The 22,361-nt window shown below is 58.6% G+C and overlaps 1 protein-coding gene across 2 annotated transcripts in view; it reads right to left on the bottom strand.

Moving 5' to 3' along the window:
- Positions 1-273: 273 nt before the first annotated feature.
- The window catches only part of THBS2 (thrombospondin 2), a 24,932-nt gene continuing 2,844 nt past the window's right edge, over positions 274-22,361 (bottom strand). For both annotated transcript variants that reach the window (XM_040448672.1, XM_040448673.1), the window contains exons 2-22: positions 21,903-21,974; positions 19,744-20,300; positions 18,497-18,581; positions 15,825-16,021; positions 14,655-14,795; positions 14,026-14,122; positions 13,401-13,571; positions 13,085-13,261; positions 12,244-12,417; positions 11,434-11,561; positions 11,211-11,363; positions 10,536-10,754; positions 9,497-9,604; positions 8,725-8,884; positions 7,401-7,519; positions 6,610-6,844; positions 4,907-5,134; positions 4,187-4,458; positions 3,629-3,726; positions 3,082-3,221; positions 274-2,245 (exon numbers count right to left, since the gene is read on the bottom strand). In XM_040448672.1, the coding sequence (XP_040304606.1) occupies positions 2,238-2,245; positions 3,082-3,221; positions 3,629-3,726; positions 4,187-4,458; positions 4,907-5,134; positions 6,610-6,844; positions 7,401-7,519; positions 8,725-8,884; positions 9,497-9,604; positions 10,536-10,754; positions 11,211-11,363; positions 11,434-11,561; positions 12,244-12,417; positions 13,085-13,261; positions 13,401-13,571; positions 14,026-14,122; positions 14,655-14,795; positions 15,825-16,021; positions 18,497-18,581; positions 19,744-20,300; positions 21,903-21,954 (3,519 nt within the window). In that variant the 5' untranslated portion in view covers positions 21,955-21,974 and the 3' untranslated portion in view covers positions 274-2,237. The remainder of the gene's footprint in view (positions 2,246-3,081; positions 3,222-3,628; positions 3,727-4,186; positions 4,459-4,906; positions 5,135-6,609; positions 6,845-7,400; positions 7,520-8,724; positions 8,885-9,496; positions 9,605-10,535; positions 10,755-11,210; positions 11,364-11,433; positions 11,562-12,243; positions 12,418-13,084; positions 13,262-13,400; positions 13,572-14,025; positions 14,123-14,654; positions 14,796-15,824; positions 16,022-18,496; positions 18,582-19,743; positions 20,301-21,902; positions 21,975-22,361) is intronic.

The following is a 22,361-nucleotide window of genomic DNA, read 5'->3' as shown; positions in this document are numbered from 1 at the left end:
ACTCGCTGCACAGCTCGAGCCGCAGGCGGGAAGGGGCACCTACTGGCCGTGTCCTGCTCGGCTGTGGGGCTGCCCCACACGGGGTTTCCTTCTCCACGACAACCCCAAACCTACACCTTAACCTCGGTGGGGGGGGGGGGCACAGCTGGGACCTGCAGACAAACGGGCTCACGTTGACGGGAGCAACACGTCACCCCCTCCCTGTTGGGGTATGTCTCCCTTCCCCCCAGCAGGAACCCTGCTAATTCTTCTTAAAAAAGGGAAAGAGATTCGTTTATAGAAAACCTTTTTACAATTTATTTCCTGTTATTAATCTTTAAAGTATAAAAATGAGGCTGCAGCTAGATAAAAGCAGGGTTTCAGTGGTGAGATTCTGACCATGTGAACAAATAAATAAATATTTACAGTCTTTGGCAAAACAAATGGTTTCATCAATCTGGAAGAGAAGTTTGTTCAAAAAAAAAAACATAATAATTTACCGAAAAAATATGGTACATTCTAAATATTCACATCATCATCGCACAGCACTGCGTTGTTCGTCCGAGCGACAGCCACACGGACACCTGTGCACTCTCCGCGGCCGTCACATTTAGTCCAGTTCCCAAACCCCCGCCGTCTGGGAACACAGCTCCAAAAACTAAGTGGAAAGTGCAGCAAAACAAAAAGTCAACCTCAAAGGAAGCAACAAACACAACTTTATCAAATGAAATGTGCAAGTTAGGACAAGAGTTATGGATCCTCTGTATTCCACACTATGGAATCGAGATAGAAACATAGAAACAAGATCACTATGAACAGAAAGGGGAGAAAGATTCGCCCGCATCAGACAAGACAAACTTCTCTTATTAAACCCCTTATGTGGAGGGAGATTAATATTTCCTGCAGAAAGAACATGCAATTTAAAGCGAAAACAAAAAAACAAAAAAAAAAAAAAAAAAAAAACAAAAAAATCGTGTATATCATTGTCTGACTGATTAACAGGTGTGTCTGGCAAGGCTTGATGCTGATTTTTCTTCAGACTTTAAGGTTTCAAATCCTACGTACAGCAGAGAACAGGGGCACATACTGGATTAGTGCGTTGGCAACAGTATAAATTAAGGTTCCTTTATCAAGTCTTCGTCATCATTTATTTATTCCCCTTCATTTGAAACACGCTTTGTCGTGACAACAGCATACTGTAAAGCTTGTATCTCGGCAGGAAAGTATTTCCTTGTAACAACATCTTTGTATCATATGTATGCTCTACGTGTATCCCTAGAAATCATGCTATACGTGTGTTACTTGACACATTTAAAATAAGTTATGGTGAATGAAGCTGCATCCTAAAGTCATTTAATAAATATTAGCATTTCTAACTGGAACCTTAATGAAAAGTGTTGCCAAACTAGGTAAGCAACTTTTGCAGAGTTGCAAAGCCCAGAGGAGGAATTAGATGCTAAAGTGCTCTTGCTGACGCGTGGTCTGGAGCCGGGCCCCGGAAAAGACTCACGCAGAGACCCTGGTGCTCAGAGAGCAGAACCAAGGGACATGCGGAGCTCCCTCCAGCCTGCCGCGGTGGGAGCGCCCACTTCTCTCTGCTAACTTCACCAACGGAGGCCAAGTACGGGACTTCGGACTCCACCGCTGTGGGGGGGGGGGGGACCGGGGGGGAAGGGGCTTCCGTTTGTCCTCGTGACCACCGCTCAAGTTCCAGTTAGAAAGCCGGCCCCCCACGTCGGACGAGGTCTCCCGACCTCTGCTACCAGCACGACTCCAGACTCCGTGAACCCGACAGGACTGGCTGCTGTGGGACAGCTCGGACCCAAGAGTGGAAATGGCTTTAAGCACTGAAAGTCGTGCAGCGATATTTTTTTCTGCTTAATTTATGATAATGGCTTGCGCACAATATTCCCTTCAACTCCATATACACATAAATACAGTAAGTAATTACATTTTATATGTAAACGTCATTCTTTTTAAACAAACAAGAAGCGATGTAATGTCGAGCTCAATTGTCACTGCACGGAGTCTCCTGCATCATCAAGCTGTCTTCTGGGCCGGACGTTCACCTGTGGGGCCCACGACCAGTCCCCTCTGAAGGCGTTTGGGCGTGGGGTTGATGTCGGTGAAGGACCCCCAGCGTCAGGGTCAAGGACGGGAGCTGCTGCTAAAGAGAGCGAAGCCGGAAGCACCAGCACAGACTAGGGGTCTAGGCAACAGCGTCTACAGTACGTTTCTGGAAATGCAGCCGGTCTTGTTTAGACATCTACAAAATAAACAATACACAGAACGAGGGTGGCTGCACCATGGGTTTTGCTTCGTTTTGTTTTGCTTTACCTGCAACCGAAATATCATTTTAGTTTTAAAAAGCCTCCACAGTATGGACGGGTGTGTGAAGGGTGGCGTGTGTGGGAACGCGTCAGGTCTTTGCCCCACGGAGGGCTAAGGAGACTTCGCCAGAAGCAATGTGCTCGCGTTCCCTTTCTCCCCTTGTGGGTAATTTTCAGGGTGTGAATTTTGAGAAGCATCTCAGAGCCTTACTGACCTCATCTGTAGGAGGGAATGTTTTCATGTCCTCGTGAAGGTATGGGGTCAGACAGTACGGTGAGCCAATTATCTTTCTAGACAGGTAACTACAGAGAACCCCCTCCCTCCCTCCCTCCCCCTTTCCTCCCCCTTCCCTCCCTCCTTCCTCTCTCCCTCTTCCTCCTTCCCTCCCTCCTTCCTCCCTCCCTCTTCTCTCCTTCCTCCTTCCCTCCTCCCTCTTCCCTCCCCTTCCTGTTTTCAGCAAGGGTAGCAAGCTAAAATCTAAAATGCCATGGGGGGCCCAGAAGCTGTAAGGAATGCACAGTCACAGGACGGAACGCCAGGTGAATGGGCAGAGCCTGGGAATAACTGGAAAGTGTTTGCTCCACCAGAGACATTCACGTTCAATTTAAAACAAACAGGTAACGAAACAGGACACGACGCAAGCCAGCAAACAAAGCAGCTGCCATCAGCGTATTGCCGTGATGTGCCTTTCAAGGCAGCAAAGTTACATGCATGTCTGTCTCTCCCCCACTCTGTGCCACAAGCCGCCCATAGAGCCGTGTTCTCACCCACCTCGGCATTCGTATTTGAGGTCTGAGAAATAGACCATTTCCTGCGAGAACACAAACAGACCCAGCCGCCCGCCGGCATACGTTTGGTCATAGATGGGTCCCGAGTCCGCCATGACCTGTTTTCCTTCATGCACTAAGACTCTGAACACAGGGGTGCGGGGGAAAGAAACAAGGTGTGAATGGCAGAGGGCGGGAGGTCCATCCTCACGGGGCGCCGCCCCAAGACCCACCCCTCCCCACGACAGGTGCTTCAGCCTCAGCCAGAGGGCTCTCCAGTCCCCACCACCTCGGCCTCCCTCCCCGTGGCCTTCAGGTGACACTGAAGCCACGTGTGCTGGGCCCACCCTCTAGGCTGGAGCCTAGGTGGTAGGGAGGGGGCCCCGACCTAATGCCCGGAGCAGGACCCCACGTGCTGACGGCTCCCTGACAAGAGGGCAGCACGTGGGCGAGTAAGCCTCACTCTCAGTGAGTCTGCGCTTCCCCCGTCCTGGCCTCTCACTGGTGCTGGGGACACTGGGTAGAAGTCGCTGGCACTGGGCCACCCTCACCTTATGTAGCCCGTCTTCGGTCTGTGGGTCAGATGCCACCTGTAAGCAGTGTAGTCTTTCCAGCCAATGTTTTTGGGGTCGTGCCATAACGTGCGCACCTGAGAAAACATCACTCTTGAGTACGGGTGCTGTCTCACAGCACGGACGGGAGTGCCCGTGGCTCACGTGGCCATGAGCCTCGGGAGCGGACCCAAGTCCGCCGACAGGGGCCAGCAGGTCAGTGCCACCGGCACACGCGTCAGAGCCAGAGCCACGGATGCGATTCCGGATACCCTGCTTCCTCAACATGGGACCTTCAAAGGCAAAACAGCCTTTGAAAACCCAGTTGTCCTCACCTCTAGAAGACAGTAAAATCACACGTAACTTACAAGAGGATCATCGACCGTGTTTACGGAAACACCAAGACCAGGCATGGCGTCTTTAATCAGGTAGGCGCTCAATACGAGACTGTTAAAATTACTGTCACTTGGGTTACAATTAACGAAAACACAAAGGTTGGGCATCTTCGGGGCGAGAATGGCTCTCTTGAGCATGCTCCCGGCGCCTCGCCGTCCTCACCTGGCCTTGTGTGTTCCCGGTATGCCAGAGCGCGTTCCTCAGGTGCTCGCCGGTGCCCGTGGTGGAGTTCACCACCTTGAGGGACACGCCCGAGTAGCCGTAAGCCCGAGTGGGCTGCTCTTCCCAGTAGGTCTGGGTGACCTGCTTCCACATGACCACGTAGAAGCGGCTGCTGGACTGGTAGCCGAAGACAAAGCCGGCGTAGTCATCGTCCCGGTCGGTGTTGACATAGAACGTACCGCTGAAGTCCACGGACCCGAACTCGTCAAAACCTGGATGTCAAAGGGGACTTTTGGTGGTGAGGTTCAGGCGGGCCCGGCCCCGGAGGACGTGCCCGGGTCGGCCCCGGGACCGGTGGGCGCAGGCGGGAGGAGGCTGGGCTGGGCCCTTGTCTCACACCCACCTCCGCTTCGTGGCTCTGGGGTTAATGAATGTCTGGGATCTAACAACTTCAGACCCCACTTCCTGAGTCTGGCAGACCGTTACTGTATGACACAGTATTTTGTAAATCAAATCCACACATAAGATGGCTTACTGAGCACGACCTCACGGATACCTGCCTTCCCATTCCCTCGGTCGAGACCATTTGGCAGGCGTGGAAGGACGGGCACCCGAGAGACCACCCTGCCCCACCATGCGGCTCTACAGAGCCTCCCGCATGCCCCGTGGGCACCCTGCCCCCAGGAACCACGAAGGGCGGTGCGAATCTCGAAGGCTCACCGACAGCGATGCCGGGGTCCGAGTTGGCCGTCTGCACCAGCTCCTTGCCCTGATGGCGAATGACCCAGTTGGGGTCGATCTGAGTGGTGCCCTTCGGGTCTAGGTGGACCATCTGGAAGTTCCTGAAGTCGGTCTCGCTGATGGCGCTGTTCTCAGGACACACGTCATCGATGTCTGGGATGCTGTCGTTGTCAAAGTCGTCTTTGCAAGCGTCCCCACGCCCGTCCCCTGGCGGCGGATAGCCGAGAAAGAGAACACACGGTGGGTGGTCGGCTGTCAGCCTTTCCTTGGTGTTCTGTGGGGCCATGCTCATCTTCCCTACTGCGTGAGGCTGGGGGGCTCCCAGGAGCCTGGCGCGGTGCTCAGAGTGTGGACAGCAGGCTCCTGCTCACCCCCGCGGGTGTCCCCCGAGACTAGGCCTCAGGCTGGGGGTGAGGGGGGCTGCACCTCCAGCTTATTCTCTGACAGTTTCCAGAACGTCTCCTGACAACTTTCATCATCACCCTTGCCTGAAATCTATTCGGATTTAAAGCGGAGCTCTTACTCTACCAACGACTTTCCTTGGGGAGGTACAGACTTTTTTCTGGAAACTTCTTCTCAACCTGTCCGGTGGGGTGCGGGCCTGGCAGGCCCCCAGATCACTGGTGGGGGGAGGCGCGGGGGGCCTTGGCCTGTGACCCCCACAGCTGTCCCGTCCAGGGGGTCGGACGGCAGTGTTCTCAGCTATAGCTCATTTCACCAGGAGAACAGACACCGAGTTCGGCTAATTCCTGCCGCCTCCTTCGGGGTCTGCTCGGCTGCTCGCACCTGAGGCCCACGCTCGCGCAGGAGGAGCCGGAAAGCACACCGTGCGCTCAGGGCCGGCCTCTCCCCACCCCGGCCCGTCCCCGGGCTCCCGCGGGTCAGCTTGAGCCGAGCGCTTGCTCCAGGCAGGGTTCCCGCCCCCTGCTGGAGTCGCCCGCGTGGCTCTGCCGTGACCCGCGGAGCCGCCCTCAGATCCCGGGTCCCCCACTCGCCTGTGAGTCACCTTGGCTCGGACGCCCACACCCCATCTCCGGTCCCAAAGGCTGGGCGGCCCACACGCGCGGGGGCCCCCGAAGCCACCTTCTCACGGCTCCCCCGGGGCCCCGAACACGGCGTGCACCTCGCCGCCTACTCCACACCCTCCCCGTGGCCCCACTTCCTCAAGACCCTGCCCCTGACCCTGCCCACTGGTTGCGGGCCGCGCGGGGAACCCCGTTCCTTTTCCTGACATTTCACACCTCTTTCTCCTTTGCTTTGTCCTTGAAAGAATAAATCCCCAACCCTCTCTGAGCCCAGATCCCACCTCATCCCGCTCGTGACGGGCATGTCTCTGCAGAGACGGCTCATAACTTCTGCGTGGAGCCCGTGGCCCATGGGCTGGCGGGCACGCGCGAAGCTGCTGCACAGGGGCGGGGCATGGATCGCCCGAGGGGGCGGGACACATACTGTCTGAGGAGGCGGGGCGTCTGCCGTCTGATGGGGCGGGGCACGGATCATCCGAGGGGGCGGGGCACAGATCGTCCAAGGGGGAGGGGCACGGATCGCCCGAGGGGGCGGGGCATGGATTGCCCGAGGGGGCGGGGCACGGATCGCCCGAGGGGGTGGAGCACGGTACCTCAGAGGGTACCTACCGTCTGAGGGGGCGGGGCACGGATCATCCGAGGGGGCGGGGCACCTACCATCGGAGTCCTCCTGGCCAGGGTTGGAGACAAGCCGGCAGTTGTCCCTGTCGTCTGGGACCCCGTCATTGTCATCATCTGAGTCACAGGCGTCGCCCTGGCCGTCATGGTCGTGGTCGGCCTGGTTGGCGTTGGGGATGTAGGGGCAGTTGTCTTGGTTGTTCTGGTGGCCATCGTCGTCGATGTCATCATTGTTGTCACACTGGTCTCCCACGAGGTCGTTGTCCATGTCGGTCTGGGGGACAGGGCAGGGAACGGGCTGAGCACCTGCCGGGTGGACGGGCGCCAGGCTGGTCGTGGCCGCGGACCTTGGGGCTGGGCCGCCCCCTGCTGCAGGCGAGCGGCCGAGTGCGTGACTTGGGCAGCAACCTGCGTGACCCAGCTACATGGACTCGCTTCCCGGAAAGAAGAGGCCGGAGAAGCAAGCGCCTTTGTGACGTCATCTGCAACAGTGTATCCCACATACGACAGCAACACCTTACGTGCTGTGTCTTCCAGACGCGAGTCTTGGAAGAGAAGCCAGTCCCCACGTTTGTGTCAGGGAAACAGGCAGATAGCGGAGGGCGGGTGCCGGATCCCCTCAGACAGGGAGGGCCCACGAACGCAGCCATGGCCACCGAGATTGAAGCCCGCTCAATCAAAGTTTTCAATTAAAATTATTGAAAAACCCACGCTGTCCCTGCGTGGCAGCACTAATGGAAAGCCACAAAGACACGTATATCCACGAACGATTAGGTGCCCCGACGCCCCCTTCTGCTCCACACACCCCCATCAGTCACCTAATCAATTACCTGATCAGGGTTGTGCACCAGGGGACAGTTGTCGCAGTGATCGCCCACGCCATCCCCGTCTGTGTCTCTCTGGTCGGTGTTGTACACGTAGGGACAATTGTCCCGCTCATTGAAGACGTCTGCAGATGTTCGGGGAAAATGAGTGTGCTAGCTTAGAAAAAGCACAGAGCTTTTCCTGGCACACTAAGTAACTTACAGCCGAACTTCGGTTTCGTAAAAAAGGAGCTAAGAATACGGGAAAGTATAAATATTATCAGATCGTGAAAGAACGTATGTCATGTTTCCCATTGAAGCCCAAGATGCTTTAGTTTAAAACAGAGCCACTCTCGGAGGCTTCCGGGTGATTCTGCATGGCAAGGAGCTGTCACCCGTGTTCACACGTGTCACCTCTGAGCTCCCCGTGTCGAGCCCGTAGGAACTGAGCGTGGACATGCTACACAGAGGAGCGTGCCCGCGGCAGAGGCTGGCAGGTGCAATACCTTACTTCAAGAGCCCTGGAAGTGGATAGTGGATCCCAGGACACTGGGGCCGTGAGAAACCTGAATTTACAGCGGCGGCAGCAACCCCGTCCGATGGCACAGCCAACCCTCGTGATCGCTGCATCGAGAGGAGCGCGCCAGACGGGCCGAGGCGCCTCTGGCCTGGGCCAGGTGGGGCCTGAGGGAGCAGGGTGGGGGGTAGCGGGAACAGACCCCCAAGAAGGGCTGGCGCGCGCTCCAGCCGCTGTCGAGACAGAGAGAGGCGTGAGTCGGCTCAACCTGCAGACGCCTGGTGGGCGGTGGGCGACCACTGCTGCTGGCGGATGGGCTCCTTTCCGGGGCACCGGTCTCTTGGGCTAAACGTGGCCTGATGGTGTCCGAGGCTCCTAACAGCCAGGGACGCCCGGAGTGCTTTGCCATGGCCGTGCCGTGAATAGCTGGAAGTAAGGGTGTGGGCAGAAAAAACCCGGGACAGGGCGGCAGACGCGCCTGCCTGCAGTGTGGTTTGGTGAGGACACAGGACCGAACACTTGGGCCTCTGACGGTGACACGGTCACAAGTGCCAACAGGGGACACAAGCGTGAAGGACACAGGGCACAGGACTAGGGGCCTGGGTCACGGAAGGAAGATGCCACATCCATGGTTTCACAAAGGGAGTTCCTGAGGCTGGCGACCCCGCCAGCGACCCTGGGAAGGCCGGGCCTGGCGAGGCTGGGCTCCCGCGAGAACAGCTTAAGGCACCGTTTACCCTGGCACCGGTCTGCATGTGCGGCTGAGCCTGTGTGGCACCCACGGGACGGAGCGCCAGGCAGCAGACATGCGTCCGCGGCAGGGGCAGAACTGACCGTCTCCGTCAATGTCCACGGAGCACGCGTCGCCTTCGCCGTTGTTGTCCGTGTCGATCTGCGCTGGGTTGTGCACATACGGGCAGTTGTCACAGCGGTCCCCGACTTCATCTTTGTCATAGTCGAACTGGCGGGGGTTGAAGAGAAGCTGGCAGTTGTCCTGCGGAAAGGCAAGGGAAGAGGTCGGGACACCGCGAGGACATCTGACACCGCGAGGACATCGCTGGGCTGCACATCACTCACTCCGGGAGGATCGGACGACCCACACGGAGCCAGTCGGCCTCAGCCCCGCGCTTTCCTGCTGTCAAACCGCTTTCTGATTATTTATGCGTCTGCCGCTGAAACGGAGACATTTCATGGCAGAGACGACATAACCATATACGTCACGCTGACAACAGGTCTGCCAGCGTCACGTGAGCGAGTGAGTGAGGGTTTAGCGGGTCAGGAGAGGCAGGTGTGGTGAGGCTGTGCGGAGACAAGCGGCCTAGTCTGTCCCTTCTGTGAATGTGCAGTCACCTGGTGGACAGTTTTCCCGCAGGTTTCAGTAAAGGCAAGCACATCACTCATGGTGGGGACAGCGGTGCCCCAGCTGGCACCCACAGGAGGGCAGGCGGTCCCCCTGCACGCAGACGCCCACGGCCAGTCGCGCTGGCCGGTCACCGCACGCTGCACACGGCCTGCGCCCTGTCAGGGCTGGGTTGCGTGTGAGGGATCGCAGATCCCACCGAGTGCGGGGCCCCCGGGACAAAGCTCTCCTCCCTGCCACCCCCACCTTCTCATCATCCACGCCGTCATTGTCATCATCATGGTCACAGGCGTCACCGGTGCCGTCCTTGTCAAAGTCTTCTTGCCCGGAATTTGGCAGCAGGGGGCAGTTGTCCTGCAATCAGAGGGCACACACGAGTCATAACAACACTCGGGGGGGCGGAGGGTAAACCCTCGGGCATGGAGCTGATGGTGACAGGGTCACGCGCTGTCCTCAGTGGGGGCGAGGCCAGGGACACGCGTGTTTCTCCTCAAGGCTGCCCTGGAGACGCCGCACCGCCGCCCATGCTTCCAGACCAGGGAGGCTCGTGCCCTGTGCCCAGGACCCCGGCGGCCACGGGTGAGCAGAAACCCGAGGAGAGGGAGGGGCTGCCGCTCTGGAAGCCTGGAGGAGGGCCGAACACCCGGAGACCTTTCACGTCCCGACGTCAGAGTCCCATTCTGCACATCCGTGCCCTCCGCCCTCCTCAGCCAACAGGTGCCAGGAGTCAAGCATAGACCTCTGTTCAGAATCCAGGGCATAGAGTCCAAATCATCTCCCCCGTGACCGGCATGATTAGAAAAATCACTTGGCTTCAACGAGCCGAGTTGTAATTCAAACCTGCGTGGCAGTGGGGAAGCGTGTATTTCAGTCGTGTTCACCCTTGGGTCTCAGAAGTTCCAGAGTGGCCTCCAAACAGATCCACAGGGACCTAGGTCCCATCGAGGCACAGCTCCTGGGGCCTGTCTGCAGCCAGCGAAGGGCCGGTGGCCCGGCTCCCCCAGGCCCACGAACGTGGGCGAAACCTGAGTTTCTCCAGCAAGTTCCCTCACTGAGAGCAGAAGCCCAGGTGGAGCGGGGGTGCAGCTGGGAACCACCTCGCACCCCCAGCTCTTCAGAACAACAGATTGTCTGCAAGTGGCCACAGGGGCCCTGAATGGGACTTCCTGGAGCCAGTGGGAGGTGGGATGGGGGGGAGCGGCGGGGGGAGCAGAGGGTGGAGGGGAGGCTGGAGGTGGAAGTAGCGGGGAGGCAGGAGGCCAGAGGCGGGAGCCCCAGCGCTCACCTTGATGCAGTGGTAGGTGGCATTGGTGGAGCACACCAGGTTCTTGTTGGGCCAGCCGTCCAGGTCCGAGTCCTCCCCGCAGATGAGCCCGTCTCCCGCGTAGCCCGTCTGGCACTCACACTTGTACATGGGGTCGCTGAAGTGTCCCAGGTAGATGCATTCCGCATGCTTGTGGCAGGCGTGAGTCTTGTCTTTGCACGGGTTCTCAGGCTCACACACCTGCGGGAAGGCGGCCGCGTGGTTAGGACGCACCGAGACCCCATCCCTCACGTGCGGGTCTGAGGCGGACGCTCCGGGACGAGGGCAGGGGTGCAGGCCCCCCCCACCCCCGCCGGGTGCCGCAGGGACCCAGAGCCTCGGAGCCGTGCTCTCTGCTCTCCAGAAGCGATCCTGAGGTCCAAGCCCGCAGGTGACCGTGCGGGGTCGCCAGCAGACAGTGTTCACGCCGGTCCCCTCGGGCTCCCTGCGGGAAAGTTCAGGTCTGCCCCCGCCAGGCTGATCGGTCAGGGTGGTGGACAGGCTCTGACAGCCCTCCGCCTGCTTCCCAGGAGTCAGCACCCCTTGCCTCCTCGCCCAGGGAGGCCGCCTGGTATTCTCTGACTGCCCCCCAGTGCTCTGGGCTCTTCCCGACTGATCTACGGCCTTTTCCCAGAACACAAGCGGTCAGTTGCTCACCTGCTTCTCCGTCCTGGCCGCCTCCAGGCCGACGCCAAAGGGCTGGGTCCCTTTGTAGCGAGGGGGGCACGGCAGGCAGTGGAAGCCGGGGTTGGTGTTGACGCAGCGCTGGGCTTTGCCCACGGTGAAGCAGACGTCGGTGACCACGGCACACTGCGGGATAAGCGGGGGTGAGCGCCGACCCCGGCTCCGCGGGCACCCCTTCCCCAGGCCGGGCACCCACCTCGTCCAGGTCCTCACAGTGTGTGCCGTTGCCCAGGAAGCCCACGGGGCAGGCGCCGCAGGACCAGGAGCCGTCTGGAAAGCTGCTGCACTCGGCACCGGGGAAGCACGGGTTGGACAAGCAGCCGTCTGCGAAGGACGGCACAGAGCGGGGTCGGCTCGGGCGGGCACACCCGGGAGGCCGCCGGGACGCAATCATCTGCACCCGGGGAGGCGTCTGTCCAGCGCCCGGGTTCAGTAAAGGGAAACTGAGTCACTTGGTATATGCTGGCAACGTGCTTGCCCTCCCAGAATTTATCTTTAAATAGTAAAAGACAGGGGCGCCTGGGTGGCTCGGTCGGTTAGGCGTCCGACTTCGGCTCAGGTTACGATCTCACGGTGCGTGGGTTCCAGCCCTGCGTCGGGCTCTGTGCTGACAGCTGGGGGCCTGGAGCCTGCTTCGGATTCTGTGTCTCCCTCTCTCTCTGCCCCTCCCTGATGCACACTCTGTCTCCCTCTCTCTCAAAAATAAATAAACATAAAAAAATAGTAAAGATAGAGGCTACAGGTGCATAGGCACATGGGTGGCTGATGGGTGATTGTCGTCACGCAGGATGTTCCACAAAACCGTGGAGGAGCACGGGTGTTAAAAGCAGTTGTCCTCATGAGCATAGAACTAATCTCTCCCTTCTATATTTCCTACTTTTCTACTTTTTATGTCTTCTATTTTTATGTTTTTAACCAGAATAAAAACGCGGTGGCTTCTTCAGAGGGGCTGAAGCGTGCAGACCACAGGGACACAGGCGCTTTCGTGTCCCGCCCGCACACCCACCTACAGGACAGCTCCTTTTATTGCACATCTGACGCTCTTGGACGTCCCCCACGCAGTCCTTGCCCCCGTGCTGGGGCTCGGGGCTGTTACAGACGCGCGTCCGCTCCCGGATCCCTCCGGCACAGGTGACCGTGCAGGCTGACCATGGGGACCAGGGGCTCCACCGGCCGTCGACTGAGGGCAGAGAGCACAGAGGGTCAGCGCGGAGCCTGACCTACACGGGGGCTCCCGGGGTAAGAGCCGGGATGGAGCGGGGTCTCCAGACGTGGGAGGGAAACTGGAAAGAGCATCCTTTCCTGAACCTGAGCTCAGGGGTGATGCGGATGACAGGTTTCAGCTGGCTTTGTTTTCCCTCAAGTCCCACAGGCCGGGGTCTAGAGGTGGAAAGCTGCCCACACAGGCACACCTGCCAGGTGAGAGGTGCTCGCATCTGAAATGTCCCATGAAGCTCAAGTTCATCTTATTGGACAACTTGGCAGTGAGAGGATCACCCTGCACTCCCCTTGTCCCTGGCTGTCTCTGCACTTCATGAACGGGGCTTCCGGAACAGGGTCCTGGCACCCCGGGGCCCGGGGCCAGCTGGCTGCAGGCTGCAGGGGGTCGTCTCCCGAGACCCCCTGTTCCATGCTGTCTACCCATCCCCCGGTAAAGGGCATGCGTCACACTGCCCAGGGGTCAGGCTGACTTGTCCCTTAGTTGTGCGTTAGCAGTAATTTAACTGAGCTGGTTCACCATCAGGATGTACCCTCAGGCCAGCTCCGGTAAGGAGCCAGCCAGGGGACAGCACGTCTCTTCTGCCCAGTCCTGCGCTGGGCCCACCCCCCGCCTCCACCCCACTTACTTGGACACGGGGTGCCCTGGCAGCCTTTGGTCTCCCGGCCACTCCCCTTGCAATTCTTGCCCCCCATCTGGGGGACGGGCGAGTTGCAGAGCCGGATGCGGGTGATGTTGCCCGCACCGCAGGTCACAGAGCAGGAAGACCACGGCGACCAGTGGCTCCAGCCCCCGTCCTGCCGGACTAGCACACAGAGGAACACGGAGACATCAGGGGGAGGCAGGGGCTGGCCGTCCCAGGCGTCTGCTCACGCCCAAGCCGGAGAGCCCGTCCCCATGATCTGGCCCCGCCCTGCGGACGAGGAGTGGCCTCTGACACTCACTTCGGTGGTCACACTTGCCCAGGCTGCACGCCCGCGTCTGGATGGACGGCCCCAAGCAGGTGTTGCTGGTAACGTCACACGACCGCCCTCTCTGCTGGGTGCCCGACCCGCAGGTGGCGGAGCACTGGGTCCACTCCGCCCAGGGGGACCAGCCCTCCTCGCCGTCCGGTGCTGGTGGGAAGCACAAGGGCCTGTCGGGCCTCTGCCCACCCTGCCACGGACCGACTGCCCGTGAAGTGGCCCACAAGGCAGAGTCCGTGCGCTCAGGAGAGCAGGTGTGTCCCCTCCCACGAACAGGGTCCCCGGCGGGGCAGACGCCCACACCTGGGTTGGGACTCAGAGCTGCTCTCCCCAGCAAGACGGAGGGCACGTGGGGATGCCCACGGAGAGTGACGGAAGCCAAGGAGCCTACTGTCCCCGCTCTGCGCTGCTCCCTCCCCGCCAGGTGACACGACAAGACCCTGAACTCCGAGGTCGTGGGTGTGGACAGCCTCGGGGTGAAGTGGCCCTGATCCCTCCCCTCCATCCCGCTAAGCCCCTCCACCGCCTGCGGGTCACCGGGAAGACAGCAAACAGGCGGGAGGCGGGCGAAGCAGATGGCACCCCCCGCTCCTTGCACACTAACAGTGGAAGCAGGAAGGACAGCATTCTCCCTCCGCGAAGGACGGGTTGGCACAGGTCGCCGGCGGGCAGGTGATTTGGTGGCAAACGGTTTTAAATTTCTGCAAGCAGAGAAAGGTGTCTGTGTGACCCTCGTCTCCAAAAGCAGGCGTCAGGGCAAGAGCGGGACTCAAGGGCCGAGAGGGCGGCTGTGCCCGTCCCGACGCCACAGGCCCTGGAAACAGAGGAGGGCCTTCTGCACACCGCGGGCCGGGGGACCAACCTGGCGTGCGCTGCCCGACCCCCGAGGCCGCCATCGTGAGAACGGGGTGCGTTCACCAAGGGGAAGAGGCTAAGCTACCCACTGACCTCTGTGTGGGCAGTGACCTGCACCCCAGGCCCCCCGGAGCGGCCTGAAGCTGCACACGCCCGGCCCCCTCCCGCCTCCCGGGAGACACCAGCCGGACCGGTCACCTCCTGGAGCTTGTCTCTTGTGTGCGACGAGGTGAGGTGGGCTGGAGCCCTACTTACGGTCGGTGCCCCGTGCCCGCCCTCGTATCAGCTGTCCCGGCGCACCTGCGCACGTTTGCGGCCAGCGGGGGAGACCGGGGAGCCCGCCTCCCTGCCCTGCGCAGAGGTGTCCCTCGCCTTCACCTTGCAGGTGCATTTGGTGCAGCTGTCCACCACCCAGGTTTCATTTTCTGCGAAGAAGCGGCCGTCCTGCCAGCAGGCGGACATGTTCCTGGTCTTGGGCGGGCCGCCGATGAGCTCCCAGAGGACCTGGTTGTCGTTGGACTGGAAGATCGAGGGAAACGTTTACGTGTGGGCGAAAGCAACGTCCTCATCGCGCTCACAGACGGGAGAGGAGGCTCTTCCCTCAAGGAAGGGCGCCCCCGGCCCGTGTAGCACCGCCCGCCGTGCGGCCGGCTCTGCGGGAGGAGAGTTGGGGCCATGTGAGGCCTCGCCACGCGGGGTCACGTCCTAGCGATCCCAGCGGGCGGCCGACCGCCTGTCACCCTCCAGGGGAGCTCCACTCACGTGGCCGCGTCCCACGGCGTCTGCCCGCCCTCCTCTGAATCCCTGCCTCTTCCTCCTGCACACGGTGGGTGCTCAGCGGGAGGCAGTGGGTGCGGGCGGGGGTACTGTTTGAACTCTTGCCCCCATTCCTGCCCCAGGGGCACACACCTGCTGGAAAGTTCCAGAAGAGGCACAGCCTCCTCCTGGTGCTTCCCCACCCGTGCGTCCTGGCCGTGCCCATTCTCCCGACCGCCCACGGAGCGGGGGTGATCGGGTCCCACCCCATCCTCGGCCCCTTGACGTAGAGCAGAGGGTGGGGACGGCTGCCCGCCGAGCGGCTGTGCGACGTCACCAGGGCGTGAGGCGACCCCAGACCTGCAGACCTTCCGGGCCACTCTTCCCGGCTGCCCCTGTCACTTCTGTCAGGCACCATGTGTTCCCGTCCCCTGGGCCCAGCTGAGGGCCTGTCTCGGGTCACGCAGCTATGAGAACATGGCTCCCGTCAGTGCCCTTTTCTAAACCTGAAGGGACCCAAGACGGTGTTTTCCTTCTGACGTCCCCTTACGTCCCGGACCTGCGGCCAGTCCTCCCACACCCATCCTGTTCAGGCTCGGGGACACGAGCGGCCCCCGGGTAAGAGCCATCCTGGAGGACGTGGAGCCACAGGTATCTGTCGTTCAGGGTCCTCTGCCCTCCCACCTGCCCTCCGCTGCCCTGCGCTCGGGCCAAGCGCCTTGTCAGTGCGTCAGAGGGGGCTTGCGGGTGAGGTCGCGCCTGTGTGGCAGGAAGCAGCCACCAGGCACCCACCACTTTCCGCAGGTTCTCGTGAAGCTGGTTCACGATGACGTGCAGCCCCGACAGCTCGGTGATCATGGTGCCCAGCTCCTCGCAGGAGCGTTCGCACACCTCCGGCCTCCTGTGCGCGCCTGGGCCCGCGTACTCCGTGGCCACCTGAGGGCTCAGGTGCAGTGTCTCCGTGTTCTCGCTGATGGCGTTGGCTTCGGCTGCGGGAAGCAGTGGGTGCAGTGAGCACGGGGGAGAGCGGCCGCGCAGACGTGGGCTTGGGGACGGAACGAAAGAGGGAAACACGGGGGCTGGGGCTCTGCGCCCACATGGGACTCAGGCAGAGGAGAGGTGACCACCTCCTTTGCTGACAGCCGTCCCTGTGCCCCGGAGCCTGCTCCCCAGAACGTGTCCCCGCAGCTCCTCGCTCACCCTGTTTTCTACCCAAACACCCTTTGTTTTGGCCACTTGCTCCGCATCAAGACGGATGCAGCCGGCGGTCTTCATGCCAAGAAGTGTCCACCAGACCTCACCTGCCTCTCCCTCATTCCCGTGTCCTCTGGAGGGAAGGGCAGACGCCCTCAGAAGCGCGACCTTGGGGACTGGCCCTCGCTGCCCCTGAAACCGCACAAACCCCCTGGGGCTCTCGCATGGGACGTACGTGGCCAGGACACAAACAGCAAACTACTTGGGCCGGTCCGGAGACAGGCGTCATCCCCCGAGGGAGCCGGGCCGGCCCAGCCATGCCCCCAGCCCTCCAGTCACTGTCACAGGAGTGAAATGCCCTGTTGCTCTCAGCATCTCGCTACTGAGTTACACCTTCTGGAAGCTACCGATCTGCCAGGACTGCTGCTGGGGACTTACTACTTGGTCAGGAATCCTTGCCGCAATCACTCTGACCTGGGGAGTTCCCCTGGCTTGCTGCACGGAAAAGGGCACAGACCACACGGACATAAACGCGTCAGTCGCTGCCCATAGGTATCAGATGGGAAACGGTCCCGCACCCACAGATGTGTCCCGGGGCCTGATTTCAGACAGACCCAGAGCAGGACAGGACAACACACAGTCAGGGCGTCCACTCCCCCTGATGAAAGGCCTGGCAGGGTCGCCCGGGGGCAGAGCTGGGACCGGGACCGGGGTGCCCTTCCCCCCCCTCAAGGGTGAAATGTCCCCCCCTGCCCACAGAGCAGACCACCAGGCATGACGCTCAGCTTTTACGTAAACACAAGCACAGTCCGTCCGTCAGGGTCCCGAGAGCCGCTCTCTGCCTCCGTGTTGTTGAGCCTTCCCGGAGGGGTTAGTGTCCTATGTCTGTTCACTATCTTAGCCCCTCCTGAAACTTTTGCTTTTTAATGACCACTTCCTCCCCCAAGAAAGTCAGCGGCTAAAATCACAGGGGCCAATGGTTTGCACGTTAGCCAAGCTGCAGACGCAGGGTGAGGTCTGAGCCACAGCGGCTGCGGCAAACGAGGGGCCGGTCACAGGAGCCGTTACAAATGTCCCTTCACGCCACAGTCCGGCCAAAACGCGCTGTTCTAATCCTCACCTGCCCTGAATTTCCACTATTTCCACTGAGTGAGTGTGGAAGATCTGCAGAGGGACAGAGGACAGGGCAGAGGGACAAGGGATAGGACAGAAGGACAGGGGATAGCCTCAGACAAAGATGAGGCCTCCGTGGGGGACCCTCAGCCGCCAGCCAGATGCAGGCTGAGGAACAGAGCAGGCATCCCCGCGCCTAAGATGGGGGAGGGACAGCTCCCAGCTCCAGGGGGGTGCGGGTCCCAGAGCCGCACCTGTGCGTTACAGACATCACATCCTATGTATTCCTGACACGCTGATCATGAGAAAACGATTTATCTTTGTCATAATTTACAGTTGACATGAGGAAGGGGCCTCAGTGCAAATAAATCACAACGTGAACCATATTGGGAGACTCTCAGCCCAGGTGGGCACACAGGTGGTCACACACGGCAGCGGTAGGACCGCCGGGGCCTCTGCTTCTTTATGGTAAAATGAACGAGCCTGTCTCTAAGGTGTTTTGAAGATTCAGTGACACACTGAGTTTAAAGAGCCCAGCAGAGTGAACTTCATAAATTAAATGCTCAAGAAAATGTAGGCAATTATGGCTGGAGGTAAATTCAAAGTGCGATTAGCACTCAATGCAGGATTATCTGTCAATGGTTCAGGCAGCGAAAATGTTTCCAGAATAGGGCTGTGTCAACAGCCGTGAAGAGTGAAGAAAACCTCCATCAACGTAGCCGACAGATACCCATGCCGTTATCCAGAGAGATGATCGTCACCCATTAACAGACAGGAAAATTTGCGGGTCATCATGTTAAAATGCAGAGATTGGTCTTTTGGTTTATGAAATTGATTATTTTGTATTATTAAAATATATTCAAAATTACTCTTTCAAGCAGTTTATCATTTTTAGATGTCAACATGTCCGAGTTGACCAGCTAACTCCTTCAGAGACAATAATGGCACTTTATTACAATATTTTTTCTTAAATCCCCACTAGCCCCCCAACACACATGCACACACACGCACACGGGCACGCAAATGCATGTACAGGCGCACTCACCCACGCGCGGATACACGCACTCACACACGTGCACATACACACTCCCGTCGTAGCAGAAATCCATCCAAGACGAGAAATGAGATGTGAAATACACTGTTCAAAACACACCTACCTCCCTGACTTTGCTGACAACCTTTCTTGCTTAGAACATCTTCCACTGAGTTTTCGAACACTAAGTAGATGTTCTGCAGCAAACCCTGGAATGCACGTGAGGAGACAAATAGAGCAACAGATACACATCAAACGATGCCAAGCTAAATGACGTTTTAAAAACACAAGATGTAATCTTATTCCTGTGCTGCTACACGCAGCAGGCTGGAACTCTCTTTATCGTGGGTCAGTCTGGTGTCTGGCTGACGGGCTCGGAAAGGCACGCGGTCCCGGACATGGACACTCGGTCTCAAAGGTGAGCGTCTGTGCTCCCACGGCAGGGCCACGGGGGCTTCCTGACGGCCACCAGAAGTCAGTTCAACAACCGGGTAAGGACGCTAGCCTCGGGCTCAACTGAATTTAAACGAACGATCGTTTCCCCAGAAGACACACGATGATGTGCCAACACTGCGCTGTAGGTTCTAAACCCGTGTGGTTTTAGAAAGATCTTCCAAAACCTATTTTAACATGAACATATTTTAAGATGAACATGGAATTTTTCCCTCATAAACCAACAGCCCTCTCCTTGAAAAGCATGGCTCTTACTCTGCTCTCCTCGCCTCTCAGTGCTAAACGGGGACTCTGGAGATTACCAGAACATTCCAAGGGAGCCGATTCCTTGGCCATCAAATCCGTCTTCGGCCGGAAAAATGAAGGCCGTTTGCCCAGGTAAAAAGCACACCGGGACCACGTGCCCTGCTTATTTGTGGTTTAGAAAGGGGTGTGTGCTCTGTGCGTGCATGTGTGTGCATGTGCGTGTGCGTGTGTTGTCCATGTGAGTGTGGGTGTGCACACATGTGCATGAGTTCGGTGTTTGTGCACACATGCGTGTGATTGGGTGTGTCAGTGCGTGCACCTCTGTGTGTGCTCTGTGTGTGCGTGTGCACGTGTGCGGTGTGGTCTGTGTGGGTGCGTGTACACATGTACACTGTGTGCACATGGGTGCCATTGGGTGGGTGGGTGTGTGCACATGCGTGTGATTGGGTGTGGGCGTGTGTATCCATGTGGGTGCGTTTGTGTGCACGCGTGTGTGTGTGCACGTCTGTGTGCCTGCACGTGGCGGGAGCCCACGAATGTCTGCATGGTGCATGTCTCCCGGGCCTGACCTCTTCCAACACGGCATCACGTTAAGAGATGCCCTCGCCGCTCATCCCCCAGCAGAGCCCGTCCCCGTGCCTCGTGCCGCGGCCGCGACCCTGCTGTACGTACCCGGAAGTGATTGTCTCGAGCAGAGCCTTTGGCCACGTACATCCTGCTCTTTTCTGTCCGCAGCTGCTCGTAGAAAGGCTCATCCAGCGTGAAACTGTCGATCAGGTCGCAGCCCACGTACAAGCTGTAGGTCTCCCCTGTCACTTGCACGGTGATATTCTTCCACTGGGAGTCAGCCAGGCCCACGTCCTCCAGGGAGATAACGTGCTGAGCGCCGTCTATCCAGTAGGTGAGGTCCAGCGTGTCGGCCGGGCCGTTGGACACGATCTCGAACTGCCTCTGGGAGGCGCCGGGGCCCTCCAGAGCCAGGAGCGTGCCCCGGGACTTGGGGTCCTGCTTCAGGCTGGCCGTGAGAAAGAAGCCCTCTTTCTGCCTCACGATCTTGGCAATCTTGCTGAGGTAATCTGCACTCACGGGTGGGATGTAGTCAAAGCGGACAAAACGATACGCTGGCACGTTGGGGTCAGGCCCCCGGAACTGCTTGGCCCCAATGGTCTTCCGGTTTATGTTGCTGATGCTGAAAAGGTTGAAGGCGGTGTCCTCGTCCTGGTCACCAGCTGCCCATGGGGACAGAGCAGGGAGGTTACCGCGGGCACGAACCCGGAGGGGCCTTTTTACACACGGAGCAGCAGACCCTGATCCCAGGGGTGTCACCTTTCCGCTGGGTGCTAATGGCACCGTTACCCTCTCTCTCCCCGGGCTGCTACCCACAGTGGGGCCCCGGAGGCAGCTGCTGCTCGTCCGTGACCGTTCGGGAGCGAGCCGGCACCAGAAGGCTGTGTCCGGATCAGCCCGCACTCCGCAGCCAGGCCTCCTGTGAGGGAGGCAGCGCTGCCCTGAGCTGGGCCCTGGTGCACCTTCCGGAACCCGTCCCGCACCGGGCTCTCTCCTGCTCTCCCACCCAGATCTGAGGCTTAGGCACAGCCCTGCTTCTACCATTTGATTGCCCAGAAAAAATTCCTGCAGAAGAAATGCGCCTTTGTCCTTGCTATCCACGCTCTCAACGTCGCTCTCTTATGGAGACCACCTGACTCCCACAAGTTACACTGGTGTCTCCATTTTGCGGAAGTTTATCCGCAACCCCGCTGAGCACCCGGGGAAGGCTCTGAGACAGCGGGAGTCTCAAGCCTGCGAGTAAAGGGCTTTAAGTCACCATCTGGATGACCGGACCTTCCCAAAATGTAACAGGGTAGATGATTCAACGCAATTCACTGAGCAGGAGGTTCAAACGAAGCATGGCTTTTCATCCCCTGTGCGGCGAATCAAAGCACGAGCTTCAGAGCTGCTTACAGAGGTGTCAGCCGGCCACCTCCTTGGCAGAGCCGCTGGGCAATCCGCCAAAAATGCTTAAACAGTTAACAGCTCTGACTCAGCAACGTTCCTTTTGGAACTTGTTCTGGGATATAATCTCAAATACCGGGAGAGACGCAGTCACAGCTGGGTTCCCTGTGGCGTCTCTTACACTGGCGACACTGGAGTAATGCTGTACCTGGAGACTGGTCTAAACAACAGCACGATCTATCTTTGGACGGAATATCATCCAGTCATTAAAGGCCGTGTTGCGTGAAAATAAGCACACGGAAAAACACTGATGTTGCATTTTCAAGTAGGAAAAAAAGTAGGAAGAAAAGAAGTTATAGAACACCAAGCCCTTCCAGTGTTAGAAACTTAGCATGTAAAAATGTAAAAGCTGACTGTGCATGGCCAGTGTTGTGTCACCAGACGAAAGAGTGTGTTTCTCTAATACCTAGACTTTCCAAAAAGAGATAATTTCCTACTGGGGCACCTGAGTGGCTCAGTCATTTGAGTGCCTGACTCTTGATTTTGGCTCGGGTGGTGACCTCGTGGTTCGTGAGATCGAGCCCTGCGTCAGGCTCCATGCTGTCAGTGCAGAGCTTGCCTGGGATTCTCTCTCCCTCTCTCTCTGCTCCTCCCCACCCCACTCATGCACATGCACTCTCTAAATTAATTAATTAATTAACAAACTTAAGCAAAGATTTAAAAATAAGAAATAATTTCCTCCTACGTGGACTCAGAAATAAGTAAATGTTTATTTAAAAGGAAGTTCTGAATGTTCTACCGTGGTAGGAACCTCAGCCACAGCCTTACCTGCGGGGGCGCGAGCAGCTCCGACAAGCAGAGCCACTGTCCACACTCACCTCGCGCGCCGGACGCGGCCCAGAGGGCGAGCAGGACCAGATCCCAGAGCATCCTGCTTCGGCGGGAGAACCCTGCGGACAAGCCAGGCCCTGGTTACGCAAGCGCACAACACGCACGGCAGTGATTTCCAGTGTCGACCGCAGTCTTCACTCACACGAACGTTTACGCGGTTTGTGCATCGAAACCAGCAGTAAGTGCATTTGTGGGAAGTAAAAGCCGGGTAAGAAACGGGCCTTTCGGGGCGCCTGGGTGGCGCAGTCGGTTAAGCGTCCGACTTCAGCCAGGTCACGATCTCGTGGTCTGGGAGTTCGAGCCCCGCGTCAGGTTCTGGGCTGATGGCTCAGAGCCTGGAGCCTGTTTCCGATTCTGTGTCTCCCCCTCTCTCTGCCCCTCCCCCGTTCATGCTCTGTCTCTCTCTGTCCCAAAAATAAATAAACGTTGAAAAAAAATTAAAAAAA

This window comes from Herpailurus yagouaroundi, unplaced genomic scaffold, assembly GCF_014898765.1.
Source record: "Herpailurus yagouaroundi ecotype Mexico unplaced genomic scaffold, PumYag 198, whole genome shotgun sequence".
Classification (NCBI taxonomy): domain Eukaryota; kingdom Metazoa; phylum Chordata; class Mammalia; order Carnivora; family Felidae; genus Herpailurus; species Herpailurus yagouaroundi.
This window is presented reverse-complemented; position numbering and strand designations above follow the sequence as displayed.